At 34.7% G+C, this 14,792-nt stretch overlaps 2 protein-coding genes across 5 annotated transcripts; both read right to left on the bottom strand.

Annotated features, from left to right (window-relative positions):
* Positions 1–270: 270 nt before the first annotated feature.
* Positions 271–11,604, bottom strand: LOC122026938 (villin-3-like). 4 transcript variants are annotated; one of them, XM_042585693.1, is made up of 24 exons: positions 11,403–11,604; positions 10,148–10,254; positions 8,833–8,932; positions 8,195–8,263; positions 7,841–8,083; positions 7,476–7,653; positions 7,276–7,405; positions 6,993–7,155; positions 6,483–6,630; positions 6,289–6,386; positions 6,038–6,193; positions 4,261–4,329; positions 4,106–4,174; positions 3,722–3,859; positions 3,469–3,597; positions 3,097–3,244; positions 2,950–2,960; positions 2,718–2,858; positions 2,507–2,632; positions 2,319–2,384; positions 1,241–1,574; positions 949–1,121; positions 751–874; positions 271–670 (listed from the first exon to the last, which is right to left on the bottom strand). In XM_042585693.1, exons 1-23 carry the CDS (start codon positions 11,601–11,603, stop codon positions 761–763), a joined length of 3,111 nt encoding a protein of 1,036 aa, XP_042441627.1. In that variant the 5' UTR covers position 11,604; the 3' UTR covers positions 271–670; positions 751–760. The 4 variants fall into 4 exon arrangements, with proteins under 4 accessions (XP_042441627.1, XP_042441628.1, XP_042441630.1 ...); XM_042585694.1 differs by having other exon boundaries at positions 271–665; XM_042585696.1 differs by having other exon boundaries at positions 10,148–10,884; positions 11,403–11,536.
* A 1,554-nt stretch (positions 11,605–13,158) lies between these two features.
* Positions 13,159–14,436, bottom strand: LOC122026813. The gene is made up of 2 exons (XM_042585527.1): positions 13,809–14,436; positions 13,159–13,709 (listed from the first exon to the last, which is right to left on the bottom strand). Exons 1-2 carry the CDS (start codon positions 14,434–14,436, stop codon positions 13,159–13,161), a joined length of 1,179 nt encoding a protein of 392 aa, XP_042441461.1.
* Between the last annotated feature and the right edge of the window lie 356 nt (positions 14,437–14,792).

Below are 14,792 nucleotides of genomic sequence, written 5' to 3'. Positions count from 1 at the left end.
AATGAAATTAGATGAATTTTTTAATTTGATTCATTCGTTTATTATTTTAATTTAATCGAGATTTTACTTATCTCTAATTAGGACTGATGTCTTACATTTACTCCAAAAAAAAAAAAGTCAAAATATATCTATATATATGAATATTCAAAAGTCTACAGAATATTTGTTTTTTATAGAGATAGGAAGTGAACTAAGATGGGGCAAGAATCATAAACAATTATTTCTTCTTTTTTTCCTGCAATAAAAGCTAGGACTAGCAACAGAAAACCCTAGCAACATTCACTTACACAACAAATGTTATTGATAAAATCAAACAAATGTGCAAGTTGGTTTTCTCACCAATGACTATGTTATTGTGTTTTTTTACACTCACCTGTACATGAAATCAAATGTACAAATACTAATACCATTTGGAACACCTGAGCTCATCATTTCTGGGGGCAAACAGAAAATAAAAATAAAAGATGCAGGCTCACAAACAATCTGTGATCTTAAAAAAGAACAAGGTAATGAAACCAAAGCAGCAACAAGGACGCAGAGAATATTTGGCCAAAATTTTGTTGACGAGATACAAACTAGTTGGGAGCAGAAGCATGGATGATGTCCCAATGCACGCGCCGCTCTGGCTTGATTGGAACTAAGTGCGAGGAGGAACCAATCTGAATCTGAACTGAGGATAGAAAACAAAAATGTAGTCTAAATCCACAGAGCTCTTTAGTTTGATAAGTAAAAGATGAGTGCAGAAGCTACTCGTATGGTTTCAGAAGAGCTGAAGTGCCACTTTGAGTCGGTTTTGTTTCCATTTGGCCAACTTGAAGAAAGCTTCCTTTGTCATGCCAAACTTCTCTTTGAACTCCTTAGCAGATAAGTATGCCTGCAATCAAGTAGCAGATTGTTTAGATCTAAAAAGGATTTCCAAACAAAATGATCTGATGAAATACAGCATACCTCTCTCTTAGTGATATCAATATCTTTAACAGGATCAGTAGAAGTTGCCTTTACACGCTCATAGGGGTAAATGATGGCCCCTTCTTCATCTTCAGCTTCGGCTTCCTTTACATCTTTCACGGGCATCTCAGTTTTGCTGCTCACTGTTGTAATGTTTCCCTTGCCATTTGCCTCTGGTTTTGATTTGTTGTTTTCGCAGTAAGCATAGGCAGGAAAAAGAACAGTTGTGAAAAAACACAATCCATTTTTGGACTCTCAATTTTTTCTAAAAGAAAATACTTGCCACATATACCTTTTATTGATTTTGGTATTATAGACTTTGGTATCATTACTTCTTTTGGGCGTTCAAATGAAGCGGATATGTTAGCAATTGTTGGTGATTTCGGAGCCAATTTTGTAGGATCAAGCAGCACAGGCTTTGGAGAGGGTTTTCTGACTAATGGAGGAGTTGAAAGATTCCTAGCATTTGGATTCTCAAAGTTGGCAGCAAGTGCATTGAATGCGGGTGATCTTCCTCTGACCCTTATGCGTTCAGGGCTGAAGGACATGCTTCTGGAGGAGTGCTCGGATTTGTCTGGCACAGGCGACCGCCCTGCATAGGATGCTGGTGCCCGTCGCTTGGGTTTCTGATAACGAGCGAAATTTAAAAATTGTAAGTTTATAGAAATTTCTTCAGAACCAAAATATTGAAGGCCGAGAATATTTATTATTATCATAGAAGTGTTGTTTCCATATGTTGTAATTTGCAGACATGTTATGCAAATCTAGGATCACTCTGGACAGGAAAAGAAAAAAATGGAGAAAACTATCCAAGAGTTTATTTGTATTCCTATTTCTTGATATTCTCAAGAACTTCACTCTGAAGCTAAAATGATCGACTGATTTATCATATTATGGAGCAGATGGGGTAAATCTATATGATGAGGATGTTCTTCAAAAATGGCTATATGTTTAAATAGTAGCAAATCCATATCACAAAGGGGAACAAATTCTTGATGTAGGAGTTGACATAATTATTGAGGGGTAAGTTATCTTGATCACAAGCCTATTTTACTTGCTTTTCTACAATATTGTCCATTCTTTACAGCTCTGTTATTTTAAAACAAGATAGAAAACTTTCTTGCAATTAGTTATATTTGAAACATAATGCAGATAAGAACAATCTGAAAACCAATGTACACCTCTCATATCAATCCATCGTTTTAATATTGATCATATCTTCTGTACTTGAGTATTGGATGTTGACAAAATAAATGAATATATCAAACAAAATGTACTAATTTTATTTTATGAAAAATAATTTCAGCATGAGTTAATGAGTTAATTGTATGATGTGCTAGATGAGTTGTTATCTAGAGTAAGGAAGTTACATCTGATGTTGGTACGACTCCATCTTTCACAAGCATCAACTTCCTTTGAAATGAATTACCATGCATCTGCAACCAAACAGAAGTCGAGACAGTCACTAACTTCTTGGATGCTCACAAACAATACAGTTTAGATAATAGATAAATACACGGTCAAACATGGAAAATCAATTATGAGGACAAATGCATACATTTGATTTTGCATAGTCCCAGTTGAAGTGGCGAGTGAAGAATGGTGGCTCACATCCTTCCATAATGATATATACCGGTAATTTTTGTGAGAGATTTTCCAAAATAACATCTTTTTCTATGAATGTCTGGTAAATTAAACAATCAATAAGAGACAGAATTTTACTGATAAGAGACAATGCAGATTGCTGAAAAAATAAAACAATTTCCGACCTCCACAATGCTTAAAGCTTGCTGCCGGATTTTAGCATCCAGCTGCTGCCCAACCCAAACATATATGTCAGAATGGCAGTCCAGAATGAACATATCCTCAGTCATCAAATCATCTTGAGTGAAGTTGAAAATCTCCACCACCTGCCACCACAATGCAAACATATTCAACAGTTTCACTCTGTTCAATGAGTCTAAGTTGCAGAGCAAGAATACAGTTCATTGGAAAACATGCCTTCAGGTTTCCTTCACTCCCCCATATAGATACAGCATAAGTTAGCGACATATACAAGAAACAGATGAACTTTAGAACATCCACAAAACAAGAAGAAACACATCCACACATAAACATATACATGTAACAAGACCTCCAACTTCTTACCCTTGAAGAATGAGCACAAGAACAGGTGAGGATCATATTCTGGTTCTTTTGCAATTTTCTGACTGGAGTATTCAGATTTACCTCCAAGTAAATTCCAAAATTGATCAATTTCTGTTCTCTCCTTTTGTGTTTTTGGCTGCAGATTTGGCTGTAAAAAAGGCCACCAATCAATGGACAACAAGAAAATATACCAAAGTATTCTTGGTTGAGTACAAGAGAATCGTCAGAAACTAGAGCTTGGACTATACTGGGGAATTGTGCAATTAAACCTTAGGATGTCATTTATTTAGTAAGTTGATGATAATTTAGCTTCTAAATTCTTTCTATTTTAAATATGAGATTAATTTAGCCTTTAAAAAGAAATTGTCGCACCTTAATCAGATCTAGCTGTCTCTCGACTAGCTCTTGATCCATTGAAGTGGTCAAGCTTCCGTACCATGCAAAAACAGTACTTCCACAATGCAGTATGTAACAATATGATGAATTCAAAGATGAAGCCACCTGATTAAGAGAAAAAAAGGATACGAGCAAAAATCTATAGTATAAAATAGTGCTAGATAAAGTAGTATGTTGACACAGTTGCATTAAAGTTGATGACAAAAAAGATTACTTAGTAAAAACCTACAGGTTCAACTTGGATTGCTTGCATGTTTTCTGGTCCAGAACCTTGTACACGGAAAAGCGCAATGCCTTCCTCTGAATATGTGTCATCTACCAGGTTGTTCTCCTTAAGAAAATTCTTATATCCAGAACTAACTCCACCCTATCAAGTGTGAAACATGGAAAAGATCGAGCAAAGATTCTTAACCTCAAAGTAGAACACCACAAGAACACAAGATCTTGAAAATGTTTTCCCAGAAGATTAAGTCAAAATCCTCCAATCTATTCATTTACATTCTCAGGTTTAAGAGGAAAGCAAACTAGACTTTCCCAAACTACACATTTTAGCATTTATATTTCTAACACCCAGAATTTATTCCAAAGAGATGGTTTCCTTCAAGAATCAAACCTTGAAAACTTGGAAGCTCTGGAAAATACAGAAGAACTGTATAGGTTCTTTTCCTTCATAAAATCGAGCCTGAGGAACAATGATTGGGAAAATTTCAGTATCAATAAACTGCCATGGTATAAACTATGTGATGCATTGTTGTAACTAAAATTTACCAGAACAGCCTGTGACTTCATGCTTTCAACCATTTTGCTAGCAAGTGAGATCGCTGCAGTTCTCTCCTCCTGCAGCCAGACATTAAACAATATCAATTACCAAATCAAGGGGGAGCCCTTTTGGCAAGCAAACACTCGAACAGGGGTACGCTAGATGACTCAGAAAAAGGCATCCTGACAAATTTTAACAAAAAGACAATGAACATCACAAGTGAATACAAGTATCCTATGGATATTCAATTTCAGTGTGTCAATACTAAATACATGTTATATACCAAGTATACTTTTACTTAATTGAAATTTTCCTTGATATCACCCTAGTAGATATGAGGATAGTATATGGTAGAAAGAGATTTAAAATGAACAAAAATTTTAACTACAACAATAACAAGTTGTATTTGCTCCAACTATTTGGGATCTGCCAAATAGATCTAATAACAAGTAGATATGAGGATAGTATATGGTAGAAGAAGATTTAAAATGGACAAAAATTTTAACTACAGCAATAACAAGTTGTGTTCGCTCCAACTATTTGGAATCAACCAAATAGATCTAATCCCTTCATTGAACACTTGCAATATATCACTATTTATATCAAAACTCTTAGATCAATTTTAATTATTTTAAATAGAGTTTTCTTTGGTCTCCCTCCGACCTGCACACCTTCAACTCTACTGAATTAGATTTGTCATTTTAGAATTTGTATGGCCATATTCGAAGAAGACTTGGATTACTAAAAAAACCTGAGGCACTTTTCAACAAAGTGCTAATGCAAATAAAGTGAGACATAAGGGAACTCATCTACAGCCAATTAGTCTATTCAGATATAAACTTGCATAGGAGAGTTGAAAGGGCTTGTTCAGTGGCAGACAAACAAACAACGTTTGTGAATGTTAGAATGTAAAGGTTAACATTTATATTCTTTCATTAATAGATCATTTTTCACGCAAATATTGAAATAGTCAGTTCAATTTGTTGTTCAGTTCTCTAAAATCAATTGATTCCTTAGAGAACCCAAATCCAATTGGTTTTTTTTGCTATTTGAGCCTCTGATTTAGGACCAAGAGACTTTTAATTGTTCTTAACATTATAGTTATAGTCAGTTCAAGATTAAAATCTCGACCGATGCCATAGTTTCGGTGTTATTTCAATACCATGCCAGTGTTCCAACATATGATATCAATTGCAAATTGGAGGGGGAAGAAGATGAAGGGAAAAACAAAAGAGGACAGCTATATTCCTAAGTTCGAACTTTGCGTTACAAGTTTATCATTTGACACTATATTGTATGGACACAAGCTAAAAAAATAACAAATATTATTTCAATTCATCTTGACGCGTAGTATATCATGCGAAGGTTTGTTGAACGTCAATATGACGTGATACATGATCGACACAATGGCATAAGATTTACTTGTGCCACCTAAAATACGAAACAAGATTTAAAACCATGAGTCAATTATTATCATCACAAATCTAACATTGATAGATACACCATCAAGCATCAAATTACAGTTGTAGGCTTGTAGCTATCAAAAGTGTTGTTCACTTTGATGATTTGGCACTAAACAAAGTATGATGGCATGAATCTTCGGCGCGATAAATTTTTTAAGGAAAGAATATTACAAATGATGCCACGACATTAAAAAAAAAATCTTGAGTTGTCAGGAAATCATAAATTAGTAGATTGAGCTTTAACTTTGAGAGCCACATGCATGACAACAATAATTGATCCAAGTGATAGGTAAACAAGCTCAAAAAAATTATGCAAGATTACCTCTATGCTCTTCTTCCCTAGCCAAGCACCAATAAGATATTCCTCTTTCTCTTCTCCAAGGAATGCATATTGGAAGATGTAGCAATCTCCACTGAAAAATTTGCACTGGTCAGAGGATGAAAGAAGATTCTTGTCCTTGCCATTTACACGCCAAACCTGCCCATTAGGGTAAAGAAATAAATTAAGAATATAACAAGAAAGATGACCTACAAATACAAATGCCTCTTATTGAGCTAAAAGGTTAACAGCACCTGTAAATTGCCAGTGCAATCAATGAATGGTTTAGGTTGTTCTTGTGCATGAGATGATTTAGGACCCTTCACACTTAGTCCTTGTTGCTTAAGAAATGCTGCCAAAGCAAAGCAATAATTTCATCATGGACTGCAAGTGCTCACTCTCAAGTAGATGAAATAACGAGGAAACAATATCTTATGTCTCTACTAACTTGAAACTTTCCTCCGACTCTCCTCAGATACAACTGCCTCATTTTTCTGGGGCCATTTGTCAAACTTCAATCGAAATGTTACCGTCTCAAATCCCTCAATTATACGAATCACGTGAGCATGTGGTCTGGGAGGTTCAAGCAGTAATTCCTGTGTGACACAATCATATTAACAGTAGAAACGCTTCAACAAGTACAAGCTAAGATAAAAATTGCTCCCGATGTCCATCATCAGCATCAGCAAGACAGGACATTCAGAGAACATGGTTGAAGGATATGTAACATGCTCAGGCTAACAAATCCTAACCAATAAGAGGAAATTTTCTTGAACAAAATAACTCATGAAGTTTCAAACTTCAAGACGAGCATGTATCATGGACCCTCAGCGGTTCTCCAACTTAATTTCCAAACCACCTTAGCTCTTTTGTTTATGAAAAATTATAGTGCAAAAAATTGAGAGTTTCACCAAAAAAGTATTGGCAGAGTAGCAATCAGAAATAACAAGAGACTCACTTCAGCTGCAGCACTAGCAGCTTTCCTTTGTCCAAGGGATGTACTTCGGCCCATCCATACATATATTGCGCCTCCACAATCTAACAAGTAACACTTGTATGTGTCTAATAATTTCCTTGTCAAGGGTTCAGCTTCAACAGGCAAAGTTTGTCCTTTGTCAACACTGTAGTGTAGAGCACAAGATTTTTGCGATTGGGAAAACATTAACACCACACATTCCTTTTGAAGTAATGCAACAAATATATCTAGTATAAGAAAAATGGAGTACACTTTAACAACTTACCATAACAACTTCACAAAAGAGTACATTTTCTTGTCACCCTCAGAAGCTGCCTTCCTGGGGAGGGGAGCAAAACCTCCAAAATAACCCCAGAATTCCCCAGCATGAGCATCAGCCATCAATTTCCCATCCTCTGCCGAGAAAGAATAAGTGAACAACTCTTTTATTGTTGACATATCTCATCAGACACGTTCAGATCTTACCAACAACTGCCACCTCACACTTCCCTTCATGGTAAGTGTCTTTGAGATATTGCACAACTTCCAGAGCCTTAGCCCTTTCTTGAATAGAAGTATTGGATCCATTAAACTGGAAGATCTTCAACTTAGTATCTAGGATGAATATGTCTTCATGATTGAGAGATGAGCGAGCAAAAGGAACCTGGTTACAGTTGCAGCGGTAAATTCATTTCTCTTACATATACTCTTTCCAGTTCTACCAATATATTTGGGTGGGCCCAAGCCTTCCTTTCCCAGGAAGAAGCAAACCAAAAAAAAACAGCAAACTCAAAATAAAATGAATAACTAAATTACTTAAGCTATAACATGTATCTAGAAGATTAACTTGCCTCCTTCACATTGACAACATGTCTTCCTCTGCAAACAAATAACCGCATCCCATGCTCACGTTCTTTGATCTCTATATGCATAAACCCAGATGAAACTCTCCCTTCCTCTGGTATTATACATGGTTTGAAATAAGAAAGGAATTTATCAGTCTCATGTCCTTGTATTTCACGATATTGAACAGCACGTCCTCCCAGGGCTGCATCTAGCTCAACCGCTTTAATTGAAGCAGTGCCAATTTCATCCTATTTGCAACAGAAATATAGAAAAACTTGAACAATCTTCGTCAAAAGGTTCTTTAAAAAAACAAACAAAAAACAAAGTGAAGAAAATGTCTAAGGTGACCTCCAACTGACCTGGCTAGAATCTTTACCATGCCAATAGTGAATATCATGTTGAAGAGAACCATTTTTAAGGGCAGTTGTCTGGCCAAATAGGAAAAGAAATAGTTTGTAAATGATGATCATGACCAAAATGCAGTAACAAATATTGATCAATTATCTAAAGGAGAAAATCCAGAGCATGTAAATTTCTTATGGGAACAAGGACATTGAAAAACTTAATCCTCATCAAAAGATATGCCACTAAAGGTAAATTACAGAAAGCTACTGCACTTTCTCCAGAATCATTTGAGTGATATATCAAAGTTAAAGTGAATCACATCATTTACATGACTACGAAGCTTGGAAACAAAAAGTCAAGCACTGAAGTTGGTACAGGAAACTTAATATACAATCTGGATCAAAGAAATTAATTTGTGATACTTAATATAAGTTTAGCATATAGAATCAAAATGGATTTTTTCAAACAAATAAAAAAAAGCAATAGAGTACAAGTGTCAAGTTGTATTATTACTTTTCACAAAGCTTCATAAAATACTTACAGTGTTAAACTGGACACTTGATAAGAAATATACAAATTACTGTCTCAAAAAGATACATATTAATTATTAACAGTAAAGTGCATGAGCCTATCCATGGAGCAGAATAGGTACCTTCAAAATTACATATGAATCTCCAGTGAAAAACTTCCCATGAGATGAACTTTGCAAAAGGACTGGGCATAACTTTTCAATACACCATATCTCTAGTCCACTGTCACGTCATTAAGGAAAATTTAACCTGTTTCCATCACAATATACAATGTTGACCCTCCTTATCAATCAGTGGGCCTCCTAATTCACAAGACAATACATTTGCAACTACCAGAAGAATGAGGAACAACAGAACCTACATAAATCTCATGGTTATTATATAATTCTTTTAAAATTTTTATATCAACAAACTTCATTGTTTTTCTTAATTCAACAGTTATGGTTTCATAGGATAATAAGGATTAAGGTTTCATTATCTGTTTTTTCCTCAATCAATTAATACATCCATTCATCATGCCTAGCTTGAGCACTTAAAAAATGCCATGACTAGGGCTATTAATGAGATAGGTAGAGCTTAACTGTGCACAAGTTGTTTGTTTTTCTTCTTGGGCTTGTTCAAGCTTGTTTATTAAAAGTAAAACCTTGTCAAGCTTGAACTTTTACCAAGCTCATCTAGAGAGAATGTTATTTAGTTAAAACATAGATCCAAAAAATGGAACATGTTATTTTACTTTTTACATAACATAGATAATTTGAAATTATAATTTCAAACGTACACTCTTATTAATTCTTTACATATTGGAAAGAAACTATAAAAAACAATATCATGATAAACCTTTAGATAAGTTAATAAGTTTATTCATGAACTATTCATGAATTTTGTCATAAATGTTAATAAGCTAAGCTCACTAATGTTCAAGGTTGTTTATTTTATATATTTTTAATATCAAAAGAGGATAACTGAGCCCTTATTGAGTCCAATATTGAGTTTTTTTCATGATCATCATGTTCATTTATGTCTAGCCATGATAGAACAAGTCTGTATCTATTAAACAGGAGTGTGACAGCTAATGAGTATTAGTCAAAACTGAGTTTGTTGCGGTAGGCTTGTGATTCATGCCAAACCATGATTAACGCTATGAACTCTGGAAACTAGGCAAACAAACTTGGGCCTTTTCTTGTGCCGATGAAAGTAGTCTTTTATTGAAAAAGTAAAACAGTTATAAAGTTAGAATCTAATCCGTGAATGCAAAAGTTTTTTCTAACTATTAATTGTGACTGTAATACTTCTTTATCAAAATCAACCTATGTTTGGTTGGGGTGATAATCCTAACAAGAGCTTGTAATTAACTTAATAATTCCAACAGCAAACAACATAAGTCCAACAATTTTTTAAAAAAAACAAGGGTGTAACAAAGTGACATGATCAGGATACGACTTTTGCCCAGCTCCATGGAAAGCTGAATCGATATCCTTCAATGACATTGGCTTCCTTGAAGGACTAGCTTTTAATGTTTCTTTAGAACTAGAAGTAGAAACATTCTGCAAGAATAAAATGTATAGGTAACTGAATAACAATTAAGATAAAACAACTGAACTTCACCAAATATGCAATCCTTGAGTAAGAGGGGCCTTGAAGATCTGAGGATTTTTTTTCTCTTTTCTTCTGAACCTGATGGATAACACAAACAATAAGCAGCAATTGCCTAATCGTGAATAGGCAATGGTTCCTAACAGCGAGAATCCAACTGAGGCATCCAATTTGCAGTGCATAACTGAAACTTCTTTGGTGTATAAGAATACCTCCAATGTCAGAAAATGGCATGACACTAAAAGGTTTCTTTATGATTAATTATTTTCAAATACCAAAAGGCTCCAGTAACTGAAATGGAATAATTGTTCATCTCTTTGTCCACTGCATTTCTTTTCCTTAATCATGCACAAAAAGGGTACACCCTGCTGCTTCAGTAACTACTCATGAAGGTTACATTAACATTTTGTTATTAAGCAGGTCCAATCAGAATCACCGCAACTAGAACCAAAAGATCACGACCTTGGAAAAGAATCCATCAATAATCAGACTCTAGCAGTAATTTCATTCATATTATCTTCATAATCCCGGAAATCTGCAGCCCTCAATCATCTGAGAAACTAAGCAACCACTCGGACGACCTAAAGAATCACAAAAATAAAAGATCTGATGGAGAGCAATCGCCAAAGCATGAGGATCAACCAGTCACTGAACTCTAGCAGGTGGACGCAGAGAACCTATGTCATTAATCTCTGCAAACCTAAAGTGATCCAAGTACAACTCCAAACCGATCAACTACAACCCCCTGATTAGAGGTCCAAATTCAAGTAAAACCTCCGCAAAGATGAGATATTTAAGAAAAATCCGACCTAAGTTCTTCCTAAATGCAACTTGAAGAAGAGACAAGGATTGATCCAGTTTCTTACCTTAACAAAACGCCTCGATTTCTCCATTGTCATTCACCAAAAGAACCAAAGATTTCGATCCCAACAACCAGGGAAGTCAACTGAACGACGACGACGAGCGGAAGTATTTCCGACTCGAACTCGTTCGCATTAACAAAGCAAAATGGCACGACTCTCGACACCGACCAACTTTAAAAAAACAAAAACAAAGGGGATAGAATTCTTAAAAAATGGAATTGAATAAGAAATCCCACCAGGGGTAGTAGCCCAGATCTTGCGGCGGTCGGTTGCGGTTGAGGTAGAGGCCTGGCCGCTGGATCGAGGATCTCGGCGACGAAGGGAGGTGGGCGAAGTGGGCAGTGGAGGCGAGGGCGGGGAAGGTGCGAATCATGATGCGATGAGCTGCGCCGCTGCGTGCTTATCACGACTGGAGTTTGGAGGCAAATGGAACCCATTGATGCTATGTAAGAATTATTAAATTAAAGCTAGCTAATAAACAAATTGCTTATTTAAGAAAAGCTTACTCGGATATAGCGTTAAATTAAATATAACAACTACTTATTTAAAAATGGAATGGTAGAATTCATGTTTGATAAAATCACGATTTAGATCATAAGATTATGCTGTCCTACAATCTAGAATACCAAATCGATCAAGCAAAATTAGTAGGTTTGATAGACCATACTTTTTAACTTGAATTAAATCATGAGATATATAATATATCAAATCGGAATATATTCAAAGATTTATAATTAATTACTAGGTAAAATTCATAACTGTCCAATTTAAAACTTTTTTCAAAAGCTTGAAAGATTTTTAGTATTGTTTTTATATCTTTTGGATTATTTTATAATTTATATTATTTTTATCTTTGTAAAGTTACAATTTAAACATATGTTTAGAGGCTATTTAAACATCTACTTAATTACTTTTAAATTATTTTACCAATAATATTTTATATTTTTTTCTCAAAACGATGAGATTTTAAATGTCTATTGCTTAGAGAGGAGATTCTCTGGACCGCTTTTAGCGATCCAGAGGATGCTCCCTTTCCATGCATTGGTAGAAATACATGATCTCCATCTATTTTATAAGCGGGGGCTATGCATCCCCATCAATACATACAAAGGGAGCATTCTCTAGATCGCAAAAGTGATCCAGAGGATCCGGCCTGTATTGCTTAATATTCTTCGGGATCAACAGATGATTATTTTTAACATTCATGTTTGAATTAAAAGTTTCAATATCTTCTACTATGTCAATTGCTTTTCAATAGAATATTTTTGAAGTTCAACGTGATTATTACTATTTGTGTTAGTAGAAATTTTATATTTTTTTATTCTTATATGAAAATATAAATATTATTTAGTGTTATTATACTAGAATATAGTTAAATTACTAATTAATTTAAAATTATACTTATAATAATTTTTTTATGTCAACAATGACATTTATATGTAAATTATTAATTATATGTAAATAACTTTTAAAATTTTTTAATTATTAATTATGTATCATAAAATTTAAATAATTTTTAATAGGATCGTATAATTTTACCATTTTCAAATCAATCATGTGTAAATTATGAGAAGAACTATGAAATAGTAGGATTAGTGGAAAAAAATATTATTTAATTTATTCGATTTGGCTTGATTGGTTTTTCTTTTATTTGATAATATGTTTTGACTAATTGTTTACTCGATGCAGATACTAAGAGCATCCACACTGGTTTTAACCCACTGTGAACTCCTTCGTTGTCACATCTGTACCACATCAAAAGTTAAAAATTCGATATCTCTTTCCACTATCAAAAAACCTCTCAACAACTTCTTCATGGATCCCACACTTTTCATTATATATATTTCATTATCTCTTCTTCATATTTACATTTTATATAATTAAATTTTAATAAAATTTAAATTCATAAATTATTAACATAAAATAACTTTCATAATTAAAAAAATTACATAAATATCACAATACATATATAACAATTAATAAATTATTTTTTCACTGATTACAATTATAGCGTGCCCAGATATACTCAACTAAGTCGGCTCGAAGTTGATGATGTAGTTGATTATCACGTAGCTCGTAATTTCTACGGATATATGCTTGGAATTCTTGAGTGGAGCCTTGAAATATTTGTGATTGAGAATCTCCTTCATCATCCGACCAATTGACTACTGCATCTCCCTCATTCTCAATAATCATGTTGTGCAAAATAATACATGTATACATGATGTCCTTCAAATTATCCTTGTACCAAAATCGTCCTGGACCTTTTATCATTGTCCATCGTGATTGGAGCACCCCAAATGCCCTCTCGACATCCTTTCTCGCAGCCTCCTGTCGTTCCTTAAATATTTTTCTTTTGGGATCCTGGGGACATGGAAAGCTCTTGACGAAAGTAGCCCATTCTGGATAGATCTCATCGGTCAGATAGTATCCTTTTGTATATTGTGTATTATTAATCGTGAAATTAACCTCGGGTGCATTCCCTTGTAAGACGTCGTTGAATAACGGTGATTCATTAAGCACATTGATATCATTACGTGACCCTGCAATCCCAAAAAAGGCATGTCATATCCACAAGTCCGAAGATGCAACAGCTTCTAGCACAATTGTTGGGACGCCATGATCTCCTCCAGTAAACTGACCTTTCCAAGCGACGGGGCAATTTTTCCATTGCCAATGCATACAATCAAGACTGCCCAACATGCCAGGGAAACCATGTCTCTGCTCATGCATTTCAAGCAAGTGTTGGATATCAGCAGCATTAGGTCTTCTTAAATATTGGGCCTTAAACACTTCAATTACACATCGGTAAAAGTTGAATAAACATTGGATGGCAGTTGTTTCAGCAATCCGTAGATACTCATCATAATGATCAGCAGGGGCTCCATACGCTAATTGACGAATAGCCACTGTGCATTTCTGAAGTGGTGACAAACCTTTTTTCCCCGCTGCATCGACCTTCCATTGAAAATATTCGGAATGATTTTTCACGGCATCAACTATACGAAGGAATAACTCTTTTTTCATTCGAAATCGACGTCGAAATATGTCATCAGGATATACCGGATCATTAGAAAAGTAATCATTGAAAAGACAAGCATGTCCAACTTCAAGATCCCGATTCAAATACCTTCTCCTCTGTGTTCTACCGGAAGAACTTTGAGCTCTTTGACATACCGTTTGTCGCTGCTCATATAGTTGGAGCATTCTTCGTTCAGCTATATCCTCCGCATCTTCCGCCAATTCATTTCTCCAGAATTCCTGGAGCATAGATCGATCTGGATTTTGAGTCATTTGAAATAAATCAAGATATTTTTGTGGTTGAAAAATATAGAGAATTGAGGAAAGAAATCGAAAGCAAAGATAACAAGGAGATGAATGAAAAATATGAAATCGATCATGTATTTATATAAAAAAAAAAAAATTTAATTATAACCGTTGAACAACGGCTAAAAATTAGCCGTTGCTCAACGACATACAACAGTTGTTCTCATTGAAATGAGAAGTATACTTTAATTACCAGGCTTTTTGATTTTTTTTTTAATTATTAAAAAAATAAAAAAAATGAAAAGACTGAGCCGCTTCTTCGTTTTAATCAAAAAATCTCTCTCCAATATGGGAGGGAG

This window comes from Zingiber officinale, chromosome 10A (assembly GCF_018446385.1).
Source record: "Zingiber officinale cultivar Zhangliang chromosome 10A, Zo_v1.1, whole genome shotgun sequence".
NCBI lineage: Eukaryota > Viridiplantae > Streptophyta > Magnoliopsida > Zingiberales > Zingiberaceae > Zingiber > Zingiber officinale.
This window is presented reverse-complemented; position numbering and strand designations above follow the sequence as displayed.

Bases quoted from the DNA above. Each gene is read 5' to 3' on its own strand.
- LOC122026938 (XM_042585693.1), bottom strand. From the start codon at position 11,603: ATGGGTTCCATTTGCCTCCAAACTCCAGTCGTGATAAGCACGCAGCGG. The intron at 4,330-6,037 runs GTAATCTTGCAT...GTCTGGCTGCAG, and splicing joins TAGGGAAGAAGAGCATAGAG to GAGGAGAGAACTGCAGCGAT. The intron at 3,598-3,721 runs GTAGGTTTTTAC...TCTCTTAATCAG, and splicing joins AAGCAATCCAAGTTGAACCT to GTGGCTTCATCTTTGAATTC.
- LOC122026813 (XM_042585527.1), bottom strand. From the start codon at position 14,436: ATGCTCCAGGAATTCTGGAGAAATGAATTGGCGGAAGATGCGGAGGAT. The intron at 13,710-13,808 runs GTCAGTTTACTG...TTGGGATTGCAG, and splicing joins TTGCCCCGTCGCTTGGAAAG to GGTCACGTAATGATATCAAT.